Source organism: Oryzias melastigma, linkage group LG13 (genome assembly GCF_002922805.2).
Source record: "Oryzias melastigma strain HK-1 linkage group LG13, ASM292280v2, whole genome shotgun sequence".
NCBI classification, from domain to species: domain Eukaryota; kingdom Metazoa; phylum Chordata; class Actinopteri; order Beloniformes; family Adrianichthyidae; genus Oryzias; species Oryzias melastigma.
Window position 1 is genome coordinate 21,138,984 of NC_050524.1, and position 18,392 is coordinate 21,157,375.

Sequence of the window (18,392 nt, forward strand, 5' to 3'; positions counted from 1 at the left end):
AAAAGCAGTAACTGAGCTACTAACTCAATTACTTCTTGGGCGATATAATTGGGAACAATAACTTACTAAAACACTGTTTTCAGTCAGGACCGTTTAAATTTGAAGACTGAGTAAAGCAGAAAACTTTAATTAAAGCTAGTCTTTTTTTTATTTACTTCAGGAGATTTAAATAACAGGATTTTAAGTTTCAAGTTGCTCAAATTACTTAAAAGTGGAGATGTCCCGATCAGATTTTTTTTAACCCATTTGCTGATGCGGAGTGCCGATCCAATCTTTTGTAACACATTTTAGAAATGAACAAATTTAATAAACCGATCTGGGTTTTTTTCCTACACTTGTTTATAACTAACTAACAAATGTGATAATCAGTCACGTGAGAAATTTTGGTGAGTGTAGCTTTGGTATCTTCAGATGTATTGGGCTGTTGTGATCAATTATGATCCATGTTGATGTAGCACAGTAGAGAGGTACGGCCACTAGATGGTGGTAATACCCCAGAATACTGACTAAGTTGCACCTTTTATCCTTTGGTAGATTCAGCAGCTTTGGCTCTCTGAACTACACATCCACTCATAACATCACTCACACAACGCAGAGCATCAGAGGTCCCTGGAGGGGTATCAGTACAAGAGGGTTACTTGAAAAATGATTCAAAACTGAATATAACTGAGTATTCATGACTAGCTCATGGTCAATGTGACTAAATGTTTTTTGACCAGTTTTCCCAAAAGAACTCCCAACAGAAAGTCCTGAAAAGTAATTTAAATAAACTTTTAGAACAGAAAATATTTCTAAAAAGGAAACTTGAGACCTAAGCTATGTGTAGATAGTGTTGGGATTGGTGGAAGACCATCTAAGATCATTTCATTTTTCCTACTACTTCTTTTTTTGTCCTTAGGATTAGTGGACTTCTGTTGTACTGAATATGTGTATGAATATTGTGATACTCTTCATGAAAGGAATAAATAAAACAAAACAAGGCTTTGTAGGTGATGGGGGCTATTGGGCCAGTGTGCTTGCCGTACCTTTGCAAGGGGCCCACTGACGGTCCAGCTACACTCCACAGCCGTCTGATTTAGAGCCTTGGCTTTGAGGAGGGGCTTCTTTGGGGGTGTGCCGGTTGTCTGCTGGTGGGAGAGGGTGGTGGGGCTGTCTCCAGTGCTAGTGTGAGCCCACACAGCCACCTCATACAGCGTCCCTGCAGTCAGGTTGGAGGCTAAATAAAAGCAGAGCGTGTCATCTTCTGCTCGGCATGATGAGGATGATGATGAAACAGACAGCAGAAACAGGAGCAGAACCTTTGAGGATCCCTGATGTGACGTTGTAGTTCCTGCTCTCTTTAACGTGAGAATCAAACTGCCAGGACAGAACGGCCACAAAGTGTTTTACCTGCAGAGACAAAGATCCACCAAATGTCACAAAAGGGAAACCCACCGACTGTGAGAAGAGCTTTAGAGAAGATCGAACCTCAAACTTGGAGTCCAGGCTGAAGGACAGTTTCATGGAGTCGTTGCTGATGCTGTTTACAGTCACAGAGGGAGGGGGCAGAGCTGTGGAACAATGACACACCAGAGGTGTTCACTTCTAATCGGAAGTAGTTTTAAAAGAAACTTCCTTCCCTTCTGGTTTTTGTTAGTTTACCTTTTTTAGGTGTTATGGATTTAATCTCTGACCAGTTTCCAACGCCTCGACTGGTAACAGCAGCCACCTGAAAATAGGGATCAAACACAAACTGGTGATTGTGATCCTTCTGAAGTCCACAGCGCTGCTGAGACGCTGCTTACCCGGAACCTGTACAAGGATTCTGGCTGCAGGTCCTTCACCGCCGCTGTGGTTTCACTGGATCTCTGGGACGTCCACTCAAAGCCTCCACGCTGGCTGTACTCCACCTGTCAAAGCAGCAGAGATCACACATCAACCAGACGTTTAGGCAGAACTGCAGCTGGAGGCGACTCCCAACAGACGGTGAAACTCATAAAATTAAACAGTAACAAGGTTTGATAAGAATGTTTATTGATAAATGTAGAAGCAATACTAAAAAACACTGATTTAAAGTCATTTATTTCAAATCTCTGTCCTAAAATTGTTTAAACGAAGAAAAATACAAGTTTTATGGGGTTTGCAGTGAACTTTCTACATCTTCACCTGCTCAAAAAACTGAACAAGTTGATTATTGTTTTATTCCATCTTTCTTCTCTTAAAGATTGTATAATAATAAATGCATTTTAAACACCAGCATATTCAGTTCTGTGAATCACTCACTATGTACTCCCTGATCAGGCCGTGCCCTCTGCTGGGAGGATCCCAGGAGGCCTTCACCGTACCGTCCTCTTCATTCAGGCAGGTCAGCTGCAGGTTTGTAGGGGGATCTGGCACTACAGATAAAATACGACATGAAACCATTTATATCTGGTTTTGATGGTGGTATATCTGTCCACAGCTCAGAAACTCACATCCCTCTGGGGTCCGGATGCTGATCATATCGTTGGTCCTGTACAGCTTACTGAGGCACTGAGTGAGCACCTTTACTTGGTAGGTGGTGTCCGGTTCTAACACGGTCAGCTTGCAGCTGGTCTTGTTGCTGTGGGTGTTCATGGTGCTCCACTGCTGCGTCCCAACGACCCTGAGCACAACATCATCTCACATCACAAACATGGAGACCAGGAGATGGAGGTTCTGACTGTGTGTAGGTCCACGCTCACCGGTAGTAGATCAGGAAGTAGCAGGAGTTCTGAGGGAGGTTTTTGGGACGAGACCAGGTCAGAGTGACGGCACCCACTAAGTCCTGAGCCCACTGAAGGTTCTGGACTTTATACACCCGGGTGTCCGCTGCAAAAGAATTCCAGTCAGAAAAGGAAAAACTCCTTTCCAAATATTTTTATGCAAACACTGGATTCCCAATTGACCATTTTCTGAACATTTTGTACTGAAAGAAAAGTTCAATTCTTGCAGCAACAAACAAAATTATTCACTCTGATCATCTTGTGATCTATTTTGAAAGCATTCCCAGTGGTCTTTTAATCAGGATTATGCCGTTTAAAGAGAAAAAAAAAGTGTTTTCTTCTGCAAAGCAGCAATAGTTCATTAAAATTTTGCCTTAGTTGTGGGCGGGACTGTTGACCCAGAGTCCCCCTCCTCACATTCCATCGGTTTAGATGGAAAGACTGTTTTCTAGGTATTACATTTATATTTAGATGATGTAAACATGTGGAGAAGAAAATGATCTAAAATGATCAAAAACAACATGATGTTTATGTTTTTGTTTACTGCTGAAGCTAACAAGTTAGATGACAGAAAAACTTCAGTGTGACATTATATAAAGTGATAATACAATTTCTTTCTTTCCAATTGTGATTTTATCAGTTCTGTTTAATTGATTTTGATTTCCAGGTCTAAATAAATATATAAATGAAGGCAATTAAATACATATTAGTTTCATACACCCAGTAAAAAGACATAAATATAGCAAACATCCAAACAAAATTTTAAATAGTGAGAATTTGATCTGTGGATCGTTGATCTTGTTTCATATATCAACGGTTTAGCCCTACTCACTACTGCACTCAGTTTTTACAACAGATATAGGTCAGTCTATATGATTCAGAGATGGTTATTTTTATATCAGTGATTCAGATCAGAACCAGTTCTGATGAAGTTCCAATGTTTTCTGAATTGATTTCATCCATTTGAGTTTATGAAATGTATGACAGTTGGTCATGAATATTTAACAAGGTTCTTATTCAAAGGGTGGTAAAAATCATCAAATATTTATACTCATGTTATTTTAATTGAGTAGCTCTTTGTCAGAATTGGTGAGTATGACCATAATTTACAATTGCTTGTGTTGAAGTTCATTGATCCTCTCCACTACTTTCTAACTACCTGAAGCTGTCAGACGTCGAGATGTTTGGTAACGCCAAAGCTCATCCTTCACAGAACAAAGATTATATGTGAGCAGAGATGCTCCACTCTGTTCACTGACTGACTGGAGAATCATGTTGTTTCTAGAGTTCATTAGGTAGGAGGAAGCTCTTGTCTTGTTGTAAAATGAAGAAAAAAAACTCCAATATTTTTCCTTTCTTTCTTTAAAAAACTCATTATTTAGCTTTTTAACTTTAGCTTTTTAAATAGTTTAATCCCAATAATCTGAACGTTTCTGATTCATTTCTCCCACTATGCCAACAACCCAGACTTTTTATTAAAGCTCACAAAAAGTAATAAGTAATTAGAGTACTTTTGAGTAAATTTTACTTTTTCTTGTTTGTTCTTGCGAGTATCATCTTTACGATGGAACAGTAATTTTATGAGCAGTGTTAGGTATTCATGTAACTTGGATAAAACGTTGAATCCGACATTGACTCACCGCTGCAGTTGTCTTCGTCACTGTGGTCAGAGCAGTCCAGGAAACCGTCGCAGCGCTCGCTGTCCAGCACGCAGGCCTCCCCATCAGCGCACCGGGTCCCGTTAACACAGACCAGAGGCCCGAGGGTCGCTTCAAACACAAAACACTTCTGTTAAAGTTAAGCTTCAACAGCCTGATGGACACATTTTATCATTTCTGACTGCAGCGACTTTTCATCACTGAAGAGACTCACGGCAGTGGGCTTCGTCTGAGCCGTCCGGGCAGTGGGAATGACCGTCGCAGTGCTGCCACTCTGGGATGCAGTGGGCGGGGCTGCGACACAGAAACTGACCCGGACTGCAGCGACCAGGGGACGGGGGAGGAGCCTGGGTGGGGGCGGGTGTAATAGTGCCGTTCACTGTGATCAAACCAGAAAGAGATCACGTAGTTTCATCAAAGCTCATCAAAGCTCGAGCAGGACGTTCGGTGTGAGCACAGAGACTTCAGACCTCAAATCAAATCATGTTTATTTGCAGAAACATTTATAAACTAAAACTGACAGAACTAGTTGGTATTTATAAGAAAAGATTTGATTTTTAACAGAATGTCTTCCTAAATGTTTTAAATTGAAAAGTTTCATCATTAATTAATCAGCGACTGATTTCTCTCCTTTCTCCTGATTGGATAAATAAACTGTTTTACAAGTTCTGAGTTCATATTAAACTGCTTTCACACTGAACCCGATGTGTGCGTTAAACTACGTTCACACTGACCTCGGCAATGCAAGTTCAAGCGACCACTTTTACTGAAAAGTCTATGTAAAAGCCCGTTTGGGACTTCTGCGTTCAAGAGTCTACAACCGTTTCAGGCTTTACGTAAAAAACCTGCATCCATTAATTGCTGAAATTATACCAATTGAATTTTGACCGATCAGGGACTTGGATTTGGTAGTGACATATGGGTAGCGTCCTTTTCAATTAATGAAAGTGCCAACAGTTCTAGAGGTGATCATGGAGGAGAAACTAATACCTGGAGTTTGTGTCCAGCTGTAATTATATGATAGCAAAGCTTTCATATATCAGAATAGAGCTGTGAAAGACAAATCTTGACGCAAAATTCACAAGATTTAGAAGAATTTTGAACTAAACCTCTTCCAATTGTTGGTATATGCAGTAGTATTAGAAAGCAAAAGTCCAGTGTGAACACTACATGCTAAACGTGAGATCAAGAAGATGTTTTGAGTACAATCTTGCACATGCCCAGTGTGAACGTGGCATCAGGGACGTCCGCTTTCAATGTTAGATCAATAGATATGTAAAGAGGTCCTGATGCATTTTAGCATCAGGTATGGCATGGAAGGCTAGCTGTTATATGTTCCAGGTGGCATGATGTTTCCAGAGTTCAAATATCTGAAATTTGGCAAAGAATTGGCATTGCATCAATAAATCAGGGACCCTGCTTTGGCCCATGATGAGTTGATGATGTATTGATTCAGATCCAGCTCCTGCAGAGGATGGTGAACCTCACAGTACTGGGAGAGTCTCTGAATGATCTCATAAACCCAAACGTGGAATTGGATTTGGTGTGAACACAGCATTTATAATGCTTTTGAAGATGACCTGTTGGCATTGTGTTAAACACAACATTTAAGGACACTGTAGCTCAAACCAGGAAGCAAATATTCTTGGTTTGTTAGATTGAAGCCTAAATGACCTTAGAGACTAAGCCAGACTGAACTCCGTTGAGGATGCTGGTACCTGTGGGACATCCAAGCTCGTCGCTGCCATCGCGGCAGTCGGCGTAGCCGTCACACACCCACGTGTTGATGATGCACGCTCCGGAGCCACAGTGGAAGCGGTTGGAGGCACATGTGGTGGGACCTTGAGTCACAGTGTGAGGAGTAACTCCACCTGCCGCACAGACGGAGGTAATTTTTAAAGAGTTTCTACAAGCAGGTTAGGACATGCGGTCAGGCTCTCACCTGTGCACAGAGCCTCATCCGACCAGTCGCCGCAGTCATTCTCGCCGTCGCATTTCCACCAGGTGGGGATGCAGCGGCCATTTTTGCATTCATACTGGAAATACCTGGAGCAGCCTGGAGCCTCAGTGGGAGCAGCTACAAGACAGAACAGCGAGCATCATGGGAGCTGCTATAAAGAACTTCTCACAGAGACAACGAGCTAAACTATAAAAATGTAACACTTCTGATATTATTTGACCCTTAAGTGCATCACAACTGTCATGTTGTCACAACAGGAATGGTGTGTTTGTGGGGTATGTTTTGTCCAGATTCTCACCACAGTTGGCTTCATCAGAGTAATCCCCGCAGTCGTCCATACCGTCGCACTTCCACTCCAGGCTAACGCAAACGCCGTTGGCACATTGGAACGTGTAGGCGTCGCACACTTTGCCAAATTCTGAGGGTGTGGCTGATGGACAGACAGAGAGCTATAGAGTCCAAACCCCCTCCAGGAAAAGCAAATACACTAAACTCCACCATTGTTTAAACAGAGAAAAAATTAGAGCAATGAAGTGTAAAAACTCCAGATAAATACAATTTTGACTAAAATATTTTTTAGAATTTCTATTTATACATTTTTATTGTTTATCTTTTGTGTTTTATGAGGTTCTTTCAGCTGTTTCTATGGCAGGAACACGTTGCTCACCACATCCAGCGTACGCAGCATCCTCATCTGAACCATCCTCACAGTGTTTGATGCCGTCACACACCAACGACTGAAACAGACACTGGGCTCGGTTCCTGCACACAAACTCCATGTAACGAGTGCAGAGAGGATCTGCAGGTGAAAGACAGACGACAACGTCACATGACGCCCCAACAGACCAGAAAAAAACAGTTTTAGGAAACTATTAGTTTCAAATTCGTATTAATGGACACCCAGCAGCCAATCAGAATCAAGTATTCACCTGGACCATGTTATAATCATGTAACACAGACTTACTCTTCATGTTTCCATGACAGGTTCTTTGACAGTTTCATTATATTTTTACAACTCGGTAACTGGCGGTGGACCAGCAGACAGACTCACCACAGTTGTTTTCGTCAGCGCCATCGGGACAGTCCTTGACGCCGTTGCAGTGCGCCGCTGCTGGCAGACAGGAGGCGTTGGAGCACAAGAAACCTTTACACTGAGTTCCCTCTGGAAGCAAAAACACATTGTTTTAAAAACCTCAAATAAAAAAAATCTATTAATTTATTGTTCTATAATCTAGATTCTTCTGAAATCCGTCTAAAGCTACGTTCACAACGCACATTCAGTAGCCACTTTCAATGAAAAGTCAAGTCAAACTTTGACCAATCACAACTAAATAAATAAATAATTGTGATTTGTACGGAGGTTGAATTACAAAACACCAAGTCTTTCATATATCGGAGTAGAACTGTCAGACAAAGCCTCATGTGCTAATTGTACTAAAAGCTTGTTCTTGAACGTGCCACGCGCCCGGGGTCAACATATCACAGTGTGCAATACATTAAATTCACATAAACCTGTCTTTCACCTCAGCATTAATCAGCTCTCCTGATCTATTAAAAAAAATGTCTGATCACCACAAAACTGAGGATCTTCGTCTGAGCCGTCCTGACAGTCGTCATCCCCGTCACATTTCCAACGCAGAGGGATGCAGTGACCTGTGCGACACTGGAAGCTGCTGGGCTCGCAGGTATGGTGGCCCACTGGGGTCAAACAAGAGGAGAAAATCAGAGAAAAGCAGAGTGTTCTCCACCTTTACAGAAGCAAAGGGCTGGACTCATTTTAAGGACGTTTGGCTGAAGGTCACAGGTGACCAAAACACAAATGTCCCGTTTGTTAGTGGCGTCTTTGAACCTGTGCAGTTGCTCTCGTCAGACCAGTCTCTGCAGTCGTTGTCGCCATCACAGAGCCACGCCTCCCGTATGCAAACACCTCGTGCGCAGGTGAACTCTCCGGGTCCACACTGGTGAGCCTCTGAGGAAAACAAACATAGTGAGACGTGCAACAAAAAAACGCAGTTAAGATTGGATTACTGACAAATACGACTCCATTTAGCAAAGTTTAAACTTGAAAAACAAAAACATTCCTACAAAAAAAGCCTCTGGGAAGAGGGCTAAAGGATCTCTGAAGAAATTTGGGAAGAGGTTAAAAAAGGAACACATTCTCCCTCAATCTGTTTTTAAATTTTTTTTTTCTTTGCATTTTACTGGTTTTATTTGACATAAATAAAGATTTGAACTCTGACAAAACCACAGAGAGAAATGTCTTCATGTGTGGCAGAAATTCAAAAGGTCAGTTCAACTGATTCATGTGAAACAGATTGACTGGACCACGGATTTGAACCCAGAACTTTCCAGTCTCAGGATGGATGACAAAAGGAAACTCAGTCGTTACCACACTGCTCTTCATCACTGTTGTCTCCGCAGTCATCCTCATGGTCGCATTTGAAGGCCAGAGGGATGCAGGAGCCCGAGGCCATGCAGCGGAACTGGTGGGAGGGGTCACAGGTCGTGGTGGCTGAGACAGACGGCAGAAGCATTCAGATTTTTAGAACAGCTCTATTTTCAGGGGAAAGGTATGAGGTCAATTTAGGATCAGCTTAAAGTGAATGAAAAACCAGACTCAGAATTGGAAAAAAAACAAAATTATATTAAAAAAAATGTGAAAATGAAATACAAAAAAATGATATTTGAAACTTGAAATAAATATTGAAAATAATTGTAAAATGAAACCTTGAATAAAAATAACATTTTAAACCTAAAACTGATGCCAAAGAAATGACAATTATTTGTATTTTCAACTTTTTGAGCTCGAATTTTTCGAGCCAGTGAGTTCGGAGCTCCGCCCCCACGTACAAAATGGGATCAGCTTGGAAGGGAAATCCTGAAATTGAATTGAAACTGAAAGCTTAAAGTAAAAATAAACATTATTTATTATTTAGTAACAGTTATAGGTTTAAATTCTTCTTTTTATTCAGGATTTTAAATTATTTTTTAATTTTCAATATTAATTTTTATGCTTAAAATGTTATTTTTTTGGAATTTACAATTTCCTTTTCACATTTCAAATTTTTTTGTACATTTTTTTTCCTCCAAATTTACAATCTGGTTTTTCATTCATCTCAAGCTGATCCTAAATTGACCCCATACAAAGATGACCAGAGAACTCACGACACTCCTGTTCGTCACTCATGTCTCCGCAGTCGTTGTCGCTGTCACACTTCCAGATGCTGCTGATGCAGCGGCCGTTGCGGCAGTGGTACTGGTTGGGCAAACAGCTGTGCTCTGGTAGAACGAAAACAAGAGCCTCTCTTAGAGCGAGCAGCATCTTCTCCGCTCTCTGCGGATGCTGCCGGCCCTCACCTGTCTTCACGCAGGTCTTGTTCCGGAGCTGGTACCCAAAAGGACATTTACACTGCAGCTCTCCATCGGGCATGGTCACCATGGGAACCCCGTCAGGGCAGACGCAGGTGTGTTTGTGTCCGGGCTGAGGCAGACACAGAAGGCTGCAGGGCTGGTCAGCACAGGCATTGTGACCTGGAGACGACAGACACCCGTCACCACGACGACCTCACTCCTCGAGAGAAAAGAGACGATCCAGGAAACGTATCAGCAGAGGCACCTTGGTCTGTCCCTTACCTCTGTGTTTTCCCTTGTAAAAGATCTTCAGATCCATGACTCCCGTCAATCTGCCGACAATTAGCTCGTTGTTCTGAGATCCAGCTTTCGGAGCTTTGAAGATCCCCATCCTGGACCAGTCGTCCCAGTACAGATCGTTCTGAAATTAGAAAGCGACATTCAATGCAAGCTGCTCTGATTGGCTCTGCTTCAGCAGGAGAGTAAACGCACCTTAAAGACAGCGATGGCGTAGGGGTGGGGCAGCCCCTCTATGAGGACCATCCTGTGGGCGCCAGAGAAGTCGGCCCGCTCGATGCGATCGCTGTAGGCTTCCGTCCAGTACAGCCAGTGGTCATCAGCGGTGATGCCGTTGGGCCAGTGGACGCCCTCGGTGATGATGCAGGTCACGTTGGTTCCATCCATGAAGCTCCGGTAAATTCCAGCTGCTCTGTCACCCCAGTCTGTCCAGAACATGAGACTGTGGGACGACCAGAGGCCGGTTTAGCCACGAGGAACCTTAAGACGACCATTTCAAACGGCTTCGTCTGAACGAAGAATTCAGCGATTCTTCTAAAACCCCTGAAAATTCCACTCCAATTATGTATTTTTAAAGCGTTTCCAAGGGTCTTTTAAATATGATTATGTCATTTTTAGCCAAAGTCTGAAAACCTGTGTTGTTTTCTGTGTCCTGTTCCCTCCCTTTTGATAAGACCTCAGGCCCGGGTGACCCACCCTGTGTGTTTCTACATCAAAAATACAATCTTTTTCAAACAGCATTTTTGGTCTGTTCCTGACTGACCACGTTTGAATAAACAAAGACTCAGAAATGACATTTTGAGCTTAATTTTCTTTATATGTCCTCCATCGTTAGAAAATGCCACAAGAACATGTTAAAAACACAATTTTCTACAGAGTGGGCCTTAAAAGGAATGAGTTCCTCTGTTGCAAGAAGAATATCCTTCAATGAGACAAAGCAGGTCCACTAAAACAAAAGTTAAATTACTTCACAGAAACAGTGAAAAAAGGAAGCAGTAAAAAGCAGAAACATTTGAAAAGACAACATGTCTGGTTGTCTAGCCACAAAACTCCATTAAAGTGAAAGCAAAGATGTTTCTGCAGAAGTGACTCAGTGTCTGCAGGAACAGGAAAGCAGTATAAGTGAAGCCGGATTTATTTCCTCAATAATCCTGAAGGGTTTGAGGCAGCAGTCAGGAACGTTTATGACTTAAAGTGCCTATTTGAAATATTCTCCTCAGCAACACTGCCGTCACTAACTATAATGTGAACTATAGTACAAAGAAATACAAAAAAACATTTCCAATGTATTAGAAATGTAATTTAATTCACAAACAGCAGGTAAAATGGCTTTTTGCTTTTTTACATTTTTGGAATTAACTCAAAAAGTACTTTCATAATAAAAGTGCACAAGGAAAATAGCTGAAATACTATTTTAACTGTTTGACTGAAATAAAAAGTACTGTGCTATTTCATACCTACAGTAAAAGGATTGGATATGTCAGAACAAAATACTATCAGTATTTCTAAGAACTTCACAACCATGAAAACTGTATTCTTTTGGCTTATTCATCTTTTGTTACATTATTTGACAGAGTAACTTTATGTAAGTTAATTCTGTGATGGTGCTTGTATTGCATGTAAAATTAAATATTTTTACTGTTTTGTTAGTTTGCTAATTATAGTTATATACATTTTTTTTGCACAAAAAATTACAAATGTATGAGCTTCTATAGATTTCGTGAAACATTTTTGATCAATAAATTTGAGAATTGTTTTTTTCTGAGAAGTTGAACTTTGAATCAAATTCATTTTAAATTTCTGCTCCAAACCTTTATTTTGCTATCAAAAAAAAATTCTCACATGAGCCAAAGTAAAACTGTCAGTCCTAAAACCGTGAATTCTTACAATAAAACTATATGAAAACAGTTTATGACAGAAAAAACACCAGATATAACTACAATGGAGAATTGAGGAATGTGATTATCGGATATACGGATTAAGTGAGTTTTGACGAGTGTGGAATCCGACACTAACCTCTCTCCAGGCAGCAGCACCAGAGCTCTGGGATGTTCCAGCACTGAGGAGTTAAGCAAAGTGTGACGAAGATCCCCGTCCGGATTGGAAACCTTCAGACACAGAGTCCAAAGACAGAAAATTTATGTTCCAGTTTAAAACTCTTCAACCAGCTCTCGAGTTTGTTTAAAATGTGGCAGATAAAAAAAAGGTCTAGCAGTTTTCATACATACCTCAATCTTTTGTGCTCCAGCATCAACCCAGTAAAGGAGTCTGCTGATGGGGTCAAAGGTTAGAGCTTCCACATTCTGCAGGTCTTTCCTTATGACAACTTCCTGACCTGAACTGCCGTTCAGACAAAGACGCTGAAGGAGGAGAAGAAGCTGCAGGTCAATACTAGGGACACAATATTACACTGGAACGTGATTCTGATTCATTAATTTAGCATAGAGACTTAATTACATCCTTAAAAGATACAAAAAACTGTTCTTGATCCAGTTAAGGACCACAAACCGCCTTTCATTTCTCTAAATGTTTGATCTAAGCGCCTCATTATGTTTGCGTTGGTGTATTTACAATGTATTTATTCTTTTCACTCCAGATGTCGTCATATTAAACATTTGTAAAGAATAACCAAGTAACTCAGCAGAACTGTCAGATGTTCAGAGAAGTCGTATTGTCTGAGGCTAGCTTCAGCTGGTGAAAAATTGACAAAAATCTCCAAATTCCTCTAGATTACAGAAGCTAAAAACCGGCCTATCCTATTTTTTGGGAGTGTTTTTGGACCGTTTTCTCGTGGTAACGAGATAATGAAGATGAAGTGCTCATTAAAATGATACCATATAAGCAAGCAGGTAGTCTTTCAAATTCAAAATACAGAGATAAATTCAAAAGTTGACAAAAACAGAGTTTTAGCCCCAAGGTTCCAAAGGGAATAAAATAAACATTTTAAATGTATAATTTTGCGTGATTTCATTTTGTGATTATTTGCAGATAATAGCAAATGAAAAGCTAGCAAATATTTTAACAAAACAAATAGCGATTAATCTTGACTAATTTTTTCCAGATTTGCAATTAATTAGTTATTTATTTTTTTTTTTTAATCGATTCTCTGCCCTACTAAAAACAAAAAAATGAAGAAACAATTTTTTTCACTTTGAGACACCTGCTTAAGATTATTTAGTGTAATCACCAGATAAATAAAAATGTTCTAATGAAACAACATCAATGCTGTTCCTCAGAAACAAAGATACCAGGAGGTTCAAACTAGTTCGTAGGAATAATTTTGTCCTCAGGATAACTAGTCTAACATCTTCTGACACAAACGCACATTGTTCTACAAACTCATAAATGTCTGACCTGAATGGTGTCTAAAGAGATGTCGGCCCAGTACAAGCAGTTCCTGTCGTAGTCGAAGTCCAGAGCCACGGCCTCCCGCAGGCCGGCCAGCGGCAGCACCTGGTCGCTGCCCGTGGCCAGGTCATAGCGATGAATGGAGTTTCTGACCGCGTACAGGATGAACTCGTTACTCTCTGCAGGAACAGAACACGGACAGAAAGTGAAGAAGGAGCTCGCAGGGATGAGATGCTCACAGCATGCCGCTGAAGCTGCTGTTCTAGCGTGACTCTGGGTTGGGTGATGCCATTGCGTTAAACAAAAGTTGTAATTTGAATGCTCTGAAGAGTACTTTGATTCCTACGGGGTTGTCTAAAGTTTTTTTTAAATAACATCAAAAACAACAACAAAAACTCCAGATCCCTAAGAACGTGTTTTTTACCTCCAATGGGGCAGGGCAGCATCTCCCCGTCCAGTCTGGCCTCCACATCTCCACCGCTGCAGCTGTCGCCCGGAACCTTCCGGTAGCTGCAGCACAAAGCAAGAAACTATGAATGCATGAAGGCAACACATGCAGCCGAAACCTGAAAGGATTTTCCACATAGCTGACTTTTGCTTTAAATGAAACCATAAAGTTCTGTAAATGATGCTGCTCTCTGCACAACAGAAGATCAGGATTCCATGACGGCCGTTTACCCTTTACTGCGCCGGTAGGTGGTGCCGACGGGACAGGGGACAGGAGGAGCATACAGGTCACCCACAAACTCGGGGTCTGGAACACAAACCTGGAGAGACAAGTCCTCGCTGAGCTTGAAGCCATAGTCGCTGCAGAGAGAAAGAAACTCCAGGTAAATATCAGACATTGATGCAGGATCACAGACAGTATGTGACAAGTTTTTGGTTTTCCTCACCATTCGTAGTCCTGTCGCGTGCAGGAGCAGTTGGTGATGGTGATGGGCCTGTCAAAGTCCTCGCCGTTGAAGCAGGTGGCGTGGGGGGCGCGCCTCTTGAAGGTCACCTCCCGGCCCAGCAGACACTCGTTCCCGTGCTCATCTGACGGGGACCAGCGCTTGTAGTCCGCCTCCGAACACGGCACGCCTGGAGGAGCAAAGCGCACGTTTTGTCCTGTGGCTCTGACGCATCTTCTCCTTTCCTCAACACCTTCAGTGGTTCAGAAGTTCACACACAACTCATCCTCTGCAGGAGTTCATGTCTGACAACAACTGGAAGTAACCATCTGGGTCAGGAGAAAGGAAGTTCTACTAAAAACCATCAACAATGTTCAGGTTTGGGCTACCGGATGCTGTCCACCACATCCATCTATGACTCAGTCTTGACACATATATGTCACGTGTTAAAAATGCATCCGCTACTTTCTTAAAGCGTATGTGCCGACCTCCAGATGAAAAACTTAAGTTATTTATAGACAAAGCCAGGAGTCTTCCTGGAAATTCTGATTTATTGCGACAGTTGTTCAATGAAGAGAAAATTGACTCATCTGGTTTGTGTGTAATTCTTGATTTGTAACTTGTGTCAGCATGTTTGTGTGCAACTTTGGATTTTGTGAGTGTGTATCAGTTCCTTTGTGGATACTTTATAAAGACTTGTCTGTGCAGTTAGTTTTAAGCTGTAGTAATTTAAAGTTGTTCGTGTCAACATTTATTTGGCATTTCATTGTATTTTGTAATTTTTGTACATGTAAAAACAAATTTCCAAGTACATAAAGTAATGCAAACATGCATTATATGAGTTACAAATCAAGAATTACAAACACACTCAATGGATGAGTCAATTTTCCTTTCATATATTTCCCACATAGCAAAACAACTTTGCATGTTACAGTATGTGGCAACAGACTCTCTAGTGTTTTAATACTCTGATATTATTGCATACACTGATGATTTACATTTAATAATATGTAAAAAATACTACTTTTATGACTGCTGTATCATTTTGTTTTTGTATTTATCTGCCACATTTTTCTGCTTTTCCTTTCTCTTAAAACTACAACTGCTGCCATACACATTTAGTCATCCCTTTTTACTTTTCCTCTTTTTGTGTTCACAGTTCGTTACTAACTTAATGTGCCTACTAATAAGAGCAATTATGCCAAATTTATTTCTAGCTTTATAATGTCAACGCTGTAGATTTTTATTCTATTTAAAAAAAAATCTCAGCATTCTTAAAATTTATTTTGACCTATCCTTCACTAAAAAAAGTAGCAATTTCTGTCTTAGGGAATTTTTTTTTACAAAACTTTCGCATGTTTATAAGATTTTTGCTTGTTTTGTTCCTCATTTGTTATTCTCATCACATTAAAGCATTTACTAATTAACTATATTTGACTCTAAATGTCCTTTTCTAGATCCTTACTGTTTCTTTAGACTCTTCCACACACATAAGTCCTGTGTGGTGAAATAACAGTTTGCCTAACGTTTGAACACTTTGGAACTTCCAGTTTGTGTTTTATTAATGAAAACTGGATCAACTGATATACTAGATCTCCTTACAGAACAAAACAGATGTGATTGCTTAACCTTATTCTTGTGTTAGAGTCGGCAACAATTTGTTTTAGTCTTTAATTACATAAAAATATCCCCTAAGATTAATGTATTCCATCAAGGATTTTCAACTTTGTCAGGAGCCTTGATTTTAACAAAATTCAATTTTTAAATCTTTTATTTTTTATTCTAAAATGCTCTGATTGAAATGATGCTCTTTCTGGTGTTAAGGTCGGTTTTGACCCGGTTATAAAAAATAACTTTAAAAAGTAATATTTGGAGCCACAATAAATCATTAGGGGTGTTCAGCAACACACTGACAGTCACTTCCTCTCCTGATCATGTGAGTTTAGGTGTCAGCTTAGCTGATCGGAGTCCAACCTCGATCATCTTTTGATCTATTTTCAGTGTTTCCAGTGGGTCTTATAATTACAATTATCACCTCTGAGTCATGGGCGGGACTGTTGGCAACCCCAGCCCCAGTAACTGAGAGTTCTCTGTTTACACACTCTCCTGCTAGCTTACAGCCCCTCACACCTCCAAGCTAATATTACCAGTGCAACAAAAATGGCAAGCTATATTTTGAAGGTATCCAGGTGCAAAGTTTTGAGACAGATGTCGGCTCAGACGAGGAAAACAAACATGTGGATGGACCAGAATGGAGCGGAGCAGAGAGTGTGTGCCCCCCCCAGCATGACTAATAAGCTCTTGTTCCAATGGCATTTTTTTTCTGCTCCTGATTCACAACGATTTGAATAAAGAAATACTCAGAAGTGCAATTTTACTCTTAATTTTCTTGATATATGTCCTTCATCACCAGAAAAATGCCACAAAAACATGCTAAAAGCGCTAAAAGCTAGTGTTATTCTGATCCAATCATGTGATCGGAAATTGGGTCCAACCTCGTACTTTCACACTGGATCAGTATCGGATGTTGTGTTCCAATTCACCTAAATGTTGAGAAAATCACTTCTATTATTTTAAGGAATTTTTAGTGTCAACATGGATCATAATTAATCAAAAAAGACAAATAGCTCTGAGCTTGTTTAAGCAACACCACAAAACTGCTCTGATTGAGTGTTAAATGATAGAAATCAGGAACAACCTGGATCTATTAATTTACTTTAATTTATTTATTTATTTTATATTTTACAGACGTTTCAGATCTGGACTTAATATGGGCAAATATTCAGAATTAAATGACTCTGAATCAAATCAGGGCCAAAAAATTCTGATCGGGATATCCCTGGGAAAACACAACTTTCATTGGAGTGAGTCATTAAACCGGTCTATGGTCTAAAAAGAAGTTGGGGATCACGGATTTAGAGGATATATGAAAGAGATGTAAACACAAAGCAACATCTGCAAACTGGATTAGTTTACAAAAACATACTTTTTCTTTTTACAAAGGCAGATACAGCTGTTTAAAGAGTGATCAGTCAACAGAAACCTTTTTCCCAATCCAGCAATTTACCAACCATAATAAATCCATAATTCTGGATCTGTGGATCACAGAGATCGTCAAGTTTGACCCGAATCCTCTGCGTTGACCATAAAACCGTCCATTAATGAGCTGAACTCACTCAGAACATCAGAGGCGTTGACCTGCAGGATGAGCCAGCTGTGCCTTTGCTCCGCATACGAGCCAAAGATGGTGAAGATGGTGCTCTTCTCTCCAGGCTCTGTCAGCAGCTGGTACACAAACACTTCCTTCTCAGAAAACTTAAACTCTGTCCACGTCTCGCCTTCATTGGTACTGAACCTGAAAATGGGAAAACCTGCATAAGAGTAGCAGTTTCTGGAGGTTCTACAGTGTTTGTTTGTGTAGGAGCTTCGATCTTCTTTATTCTCCCAGTTTCAGGACTTACTTGAGCAGGTTGGTCGGACCTCCCTGAGCAATGGCCATCAAGATGCCACCATGGTCCCCCCAAGTGTAAAAATGGGGTCCAGCTAGAGCCTGGATCGCACAAAAAAAAGTATCTCAGATCCGATTCACAACATCCTGAAACATTTCAACAAGCAATGTGTTTAAGGTTGATGAAACTGGTGGAAATAATGTCCTGAAGGAATGCAGATGCTGCATTCTCCAGTCCTCGTGCTGCAGCAGAAGCTTTCCAACCGATGCAGCTCTGAGTTTATTAGCTCCTGAACTGACCTCTCTCCAACGCGCTCCAGCGCTGCTCGACACGTACACGTTGGGTTTGTTTGCCAAGTTCCTGCCAACGGATCCTGCAGTCAGAACACACGACGGCAGATTACTGACAGCGGTAAAGGCCGTTGTTACCAAGCGTCACAAAGAACAAGGTACACAACGTCCTCAGCAAAAGATCTACTTGGAGAATCCATCAAAGGAAAGACAAACGAGAATAAAGACAAATGGACCTTTTTAAGGTTTGACAAAAAACAAATTACTATTGTGCCCTATTGAACCAAAAGGCTAAAAGACCAACAATGTTACCATAGTTACAATCTTCAGGTAAGAACTGATGTTGGGAACTGTCTGAACATCATTTGAACAGTTCTTTGAGGAGTTCATGTATAAACATGTGAAAGTTCAATCTACTGTGAGCTT

The 18,392-nt window shown here is 40.8% G+C and overlaps 1 protein-coding gene across 1 annotated transcript in view; it reads right to left on the reverse strand.

The window, feature by feature from the left end:
• The window catches only part of sorl1 (sortilin-related receptor, L(DLR class) A repeats containing), a 47,619-nt gene that overhangs the window by 7,266 nt on the left and 21,961 nt on the right, over nt 1-18,392 (reverse strand). The window contains exons 11-41 of the mRNA XM_024276862.2: nt 17,976-18,049; nt 17,689-17,777; nt 17,404-17,582; nt 14,231-14,417; nt 14,016-14,144; nt 13,762-13,847; nt 13,344-13,516; nt 12,218-12,349; nt 12,006-12,097; nt 10,185-10,431; nt 9,975-10,113; nt 9,699-9,872; nt 9,507-9,620; nt 8,731-8,853; nt 8,191-8,310; nt 7,914-8,039; nt 7,393-7,503; nt 7,009-7,140; nt 6,640-6,771; nt 6,324-6,458; nt 6,100-6,252; nt 4,596-4,760; nt 4,364-4,492; nt 2,703-2,829; nt 2,454-2,623; nt 2,263-2,375; nt 1,785-1,889; nt 1,642-1,708; nt 1,468-1,550; nt 1,299-1,389; nt 1,026-1,216 (exon numbers count right to left, since the gene is read on the reverse strand). Coding sequence (XP_024132630.1) covers nt 1,026-1,216; nt 1,299-1,389; nt 1,468-1,550; nt 1,642-1,708; nt 1,785-1,889; nt 2,263-2,375; nt 2,454-2,623; nt 2,703-2,829; nt 4,364-4,492; nt 4,596-4,760; nt 6,100-6,252; nt 6,324-6,458; nt 6,640-6,771; nt 7,009-7,140; nt 7,393-7,503; nt 7,914-8,039; nt 8,191-8,310; nt 8,731-8,853; nt 9,507-9,620; nt 9,699-9,872; nt 9,975-10,113; nt 10,185-10,431; nt 12,006-12,097; nt 12,218-12,349; nt 13,344-13,516; nt 13,762-13,847; nt 14,016-14,144; nt 14,231-14,417; nt 17,404-17,582; nt 17,689-17,777; nt 17,976-18,049 — 4,088 coding nt within the window. The remainder of the gene's footprint in view (nt 1-1,025; nt 1,217-1,298; nt 1,390-1,467; nt 1,551-1,641; nt 1,709-1,784; nt 1,890-2,262; nt 2,376-2,453; nt 2,624-2,702; nt 2,830-4,363; nt 4,493-4,595; nt 4,761-6,099; nt 6,253-6,323; nt 6,459-6,639; nt 6,772-7,008; nt 7,141-7,392; nt 7,504-7,913; nt 8,040-8,190; nt 8,311-8,730; nt 8,854-9,506; nt 9,621-9,698; nt 9,873-9,974; nt 10,114-10,184; nt 10,432-12,005; nt 12,098-12,217; nt 12,350-13,343; nt 13,517-13,761; nt 13,848-14,015; nt 14,145-14,230; nt 14,418-17,403; nt 17,583-17,688; nt 17,778-17,975; nt 18,050-18,392) is intronic.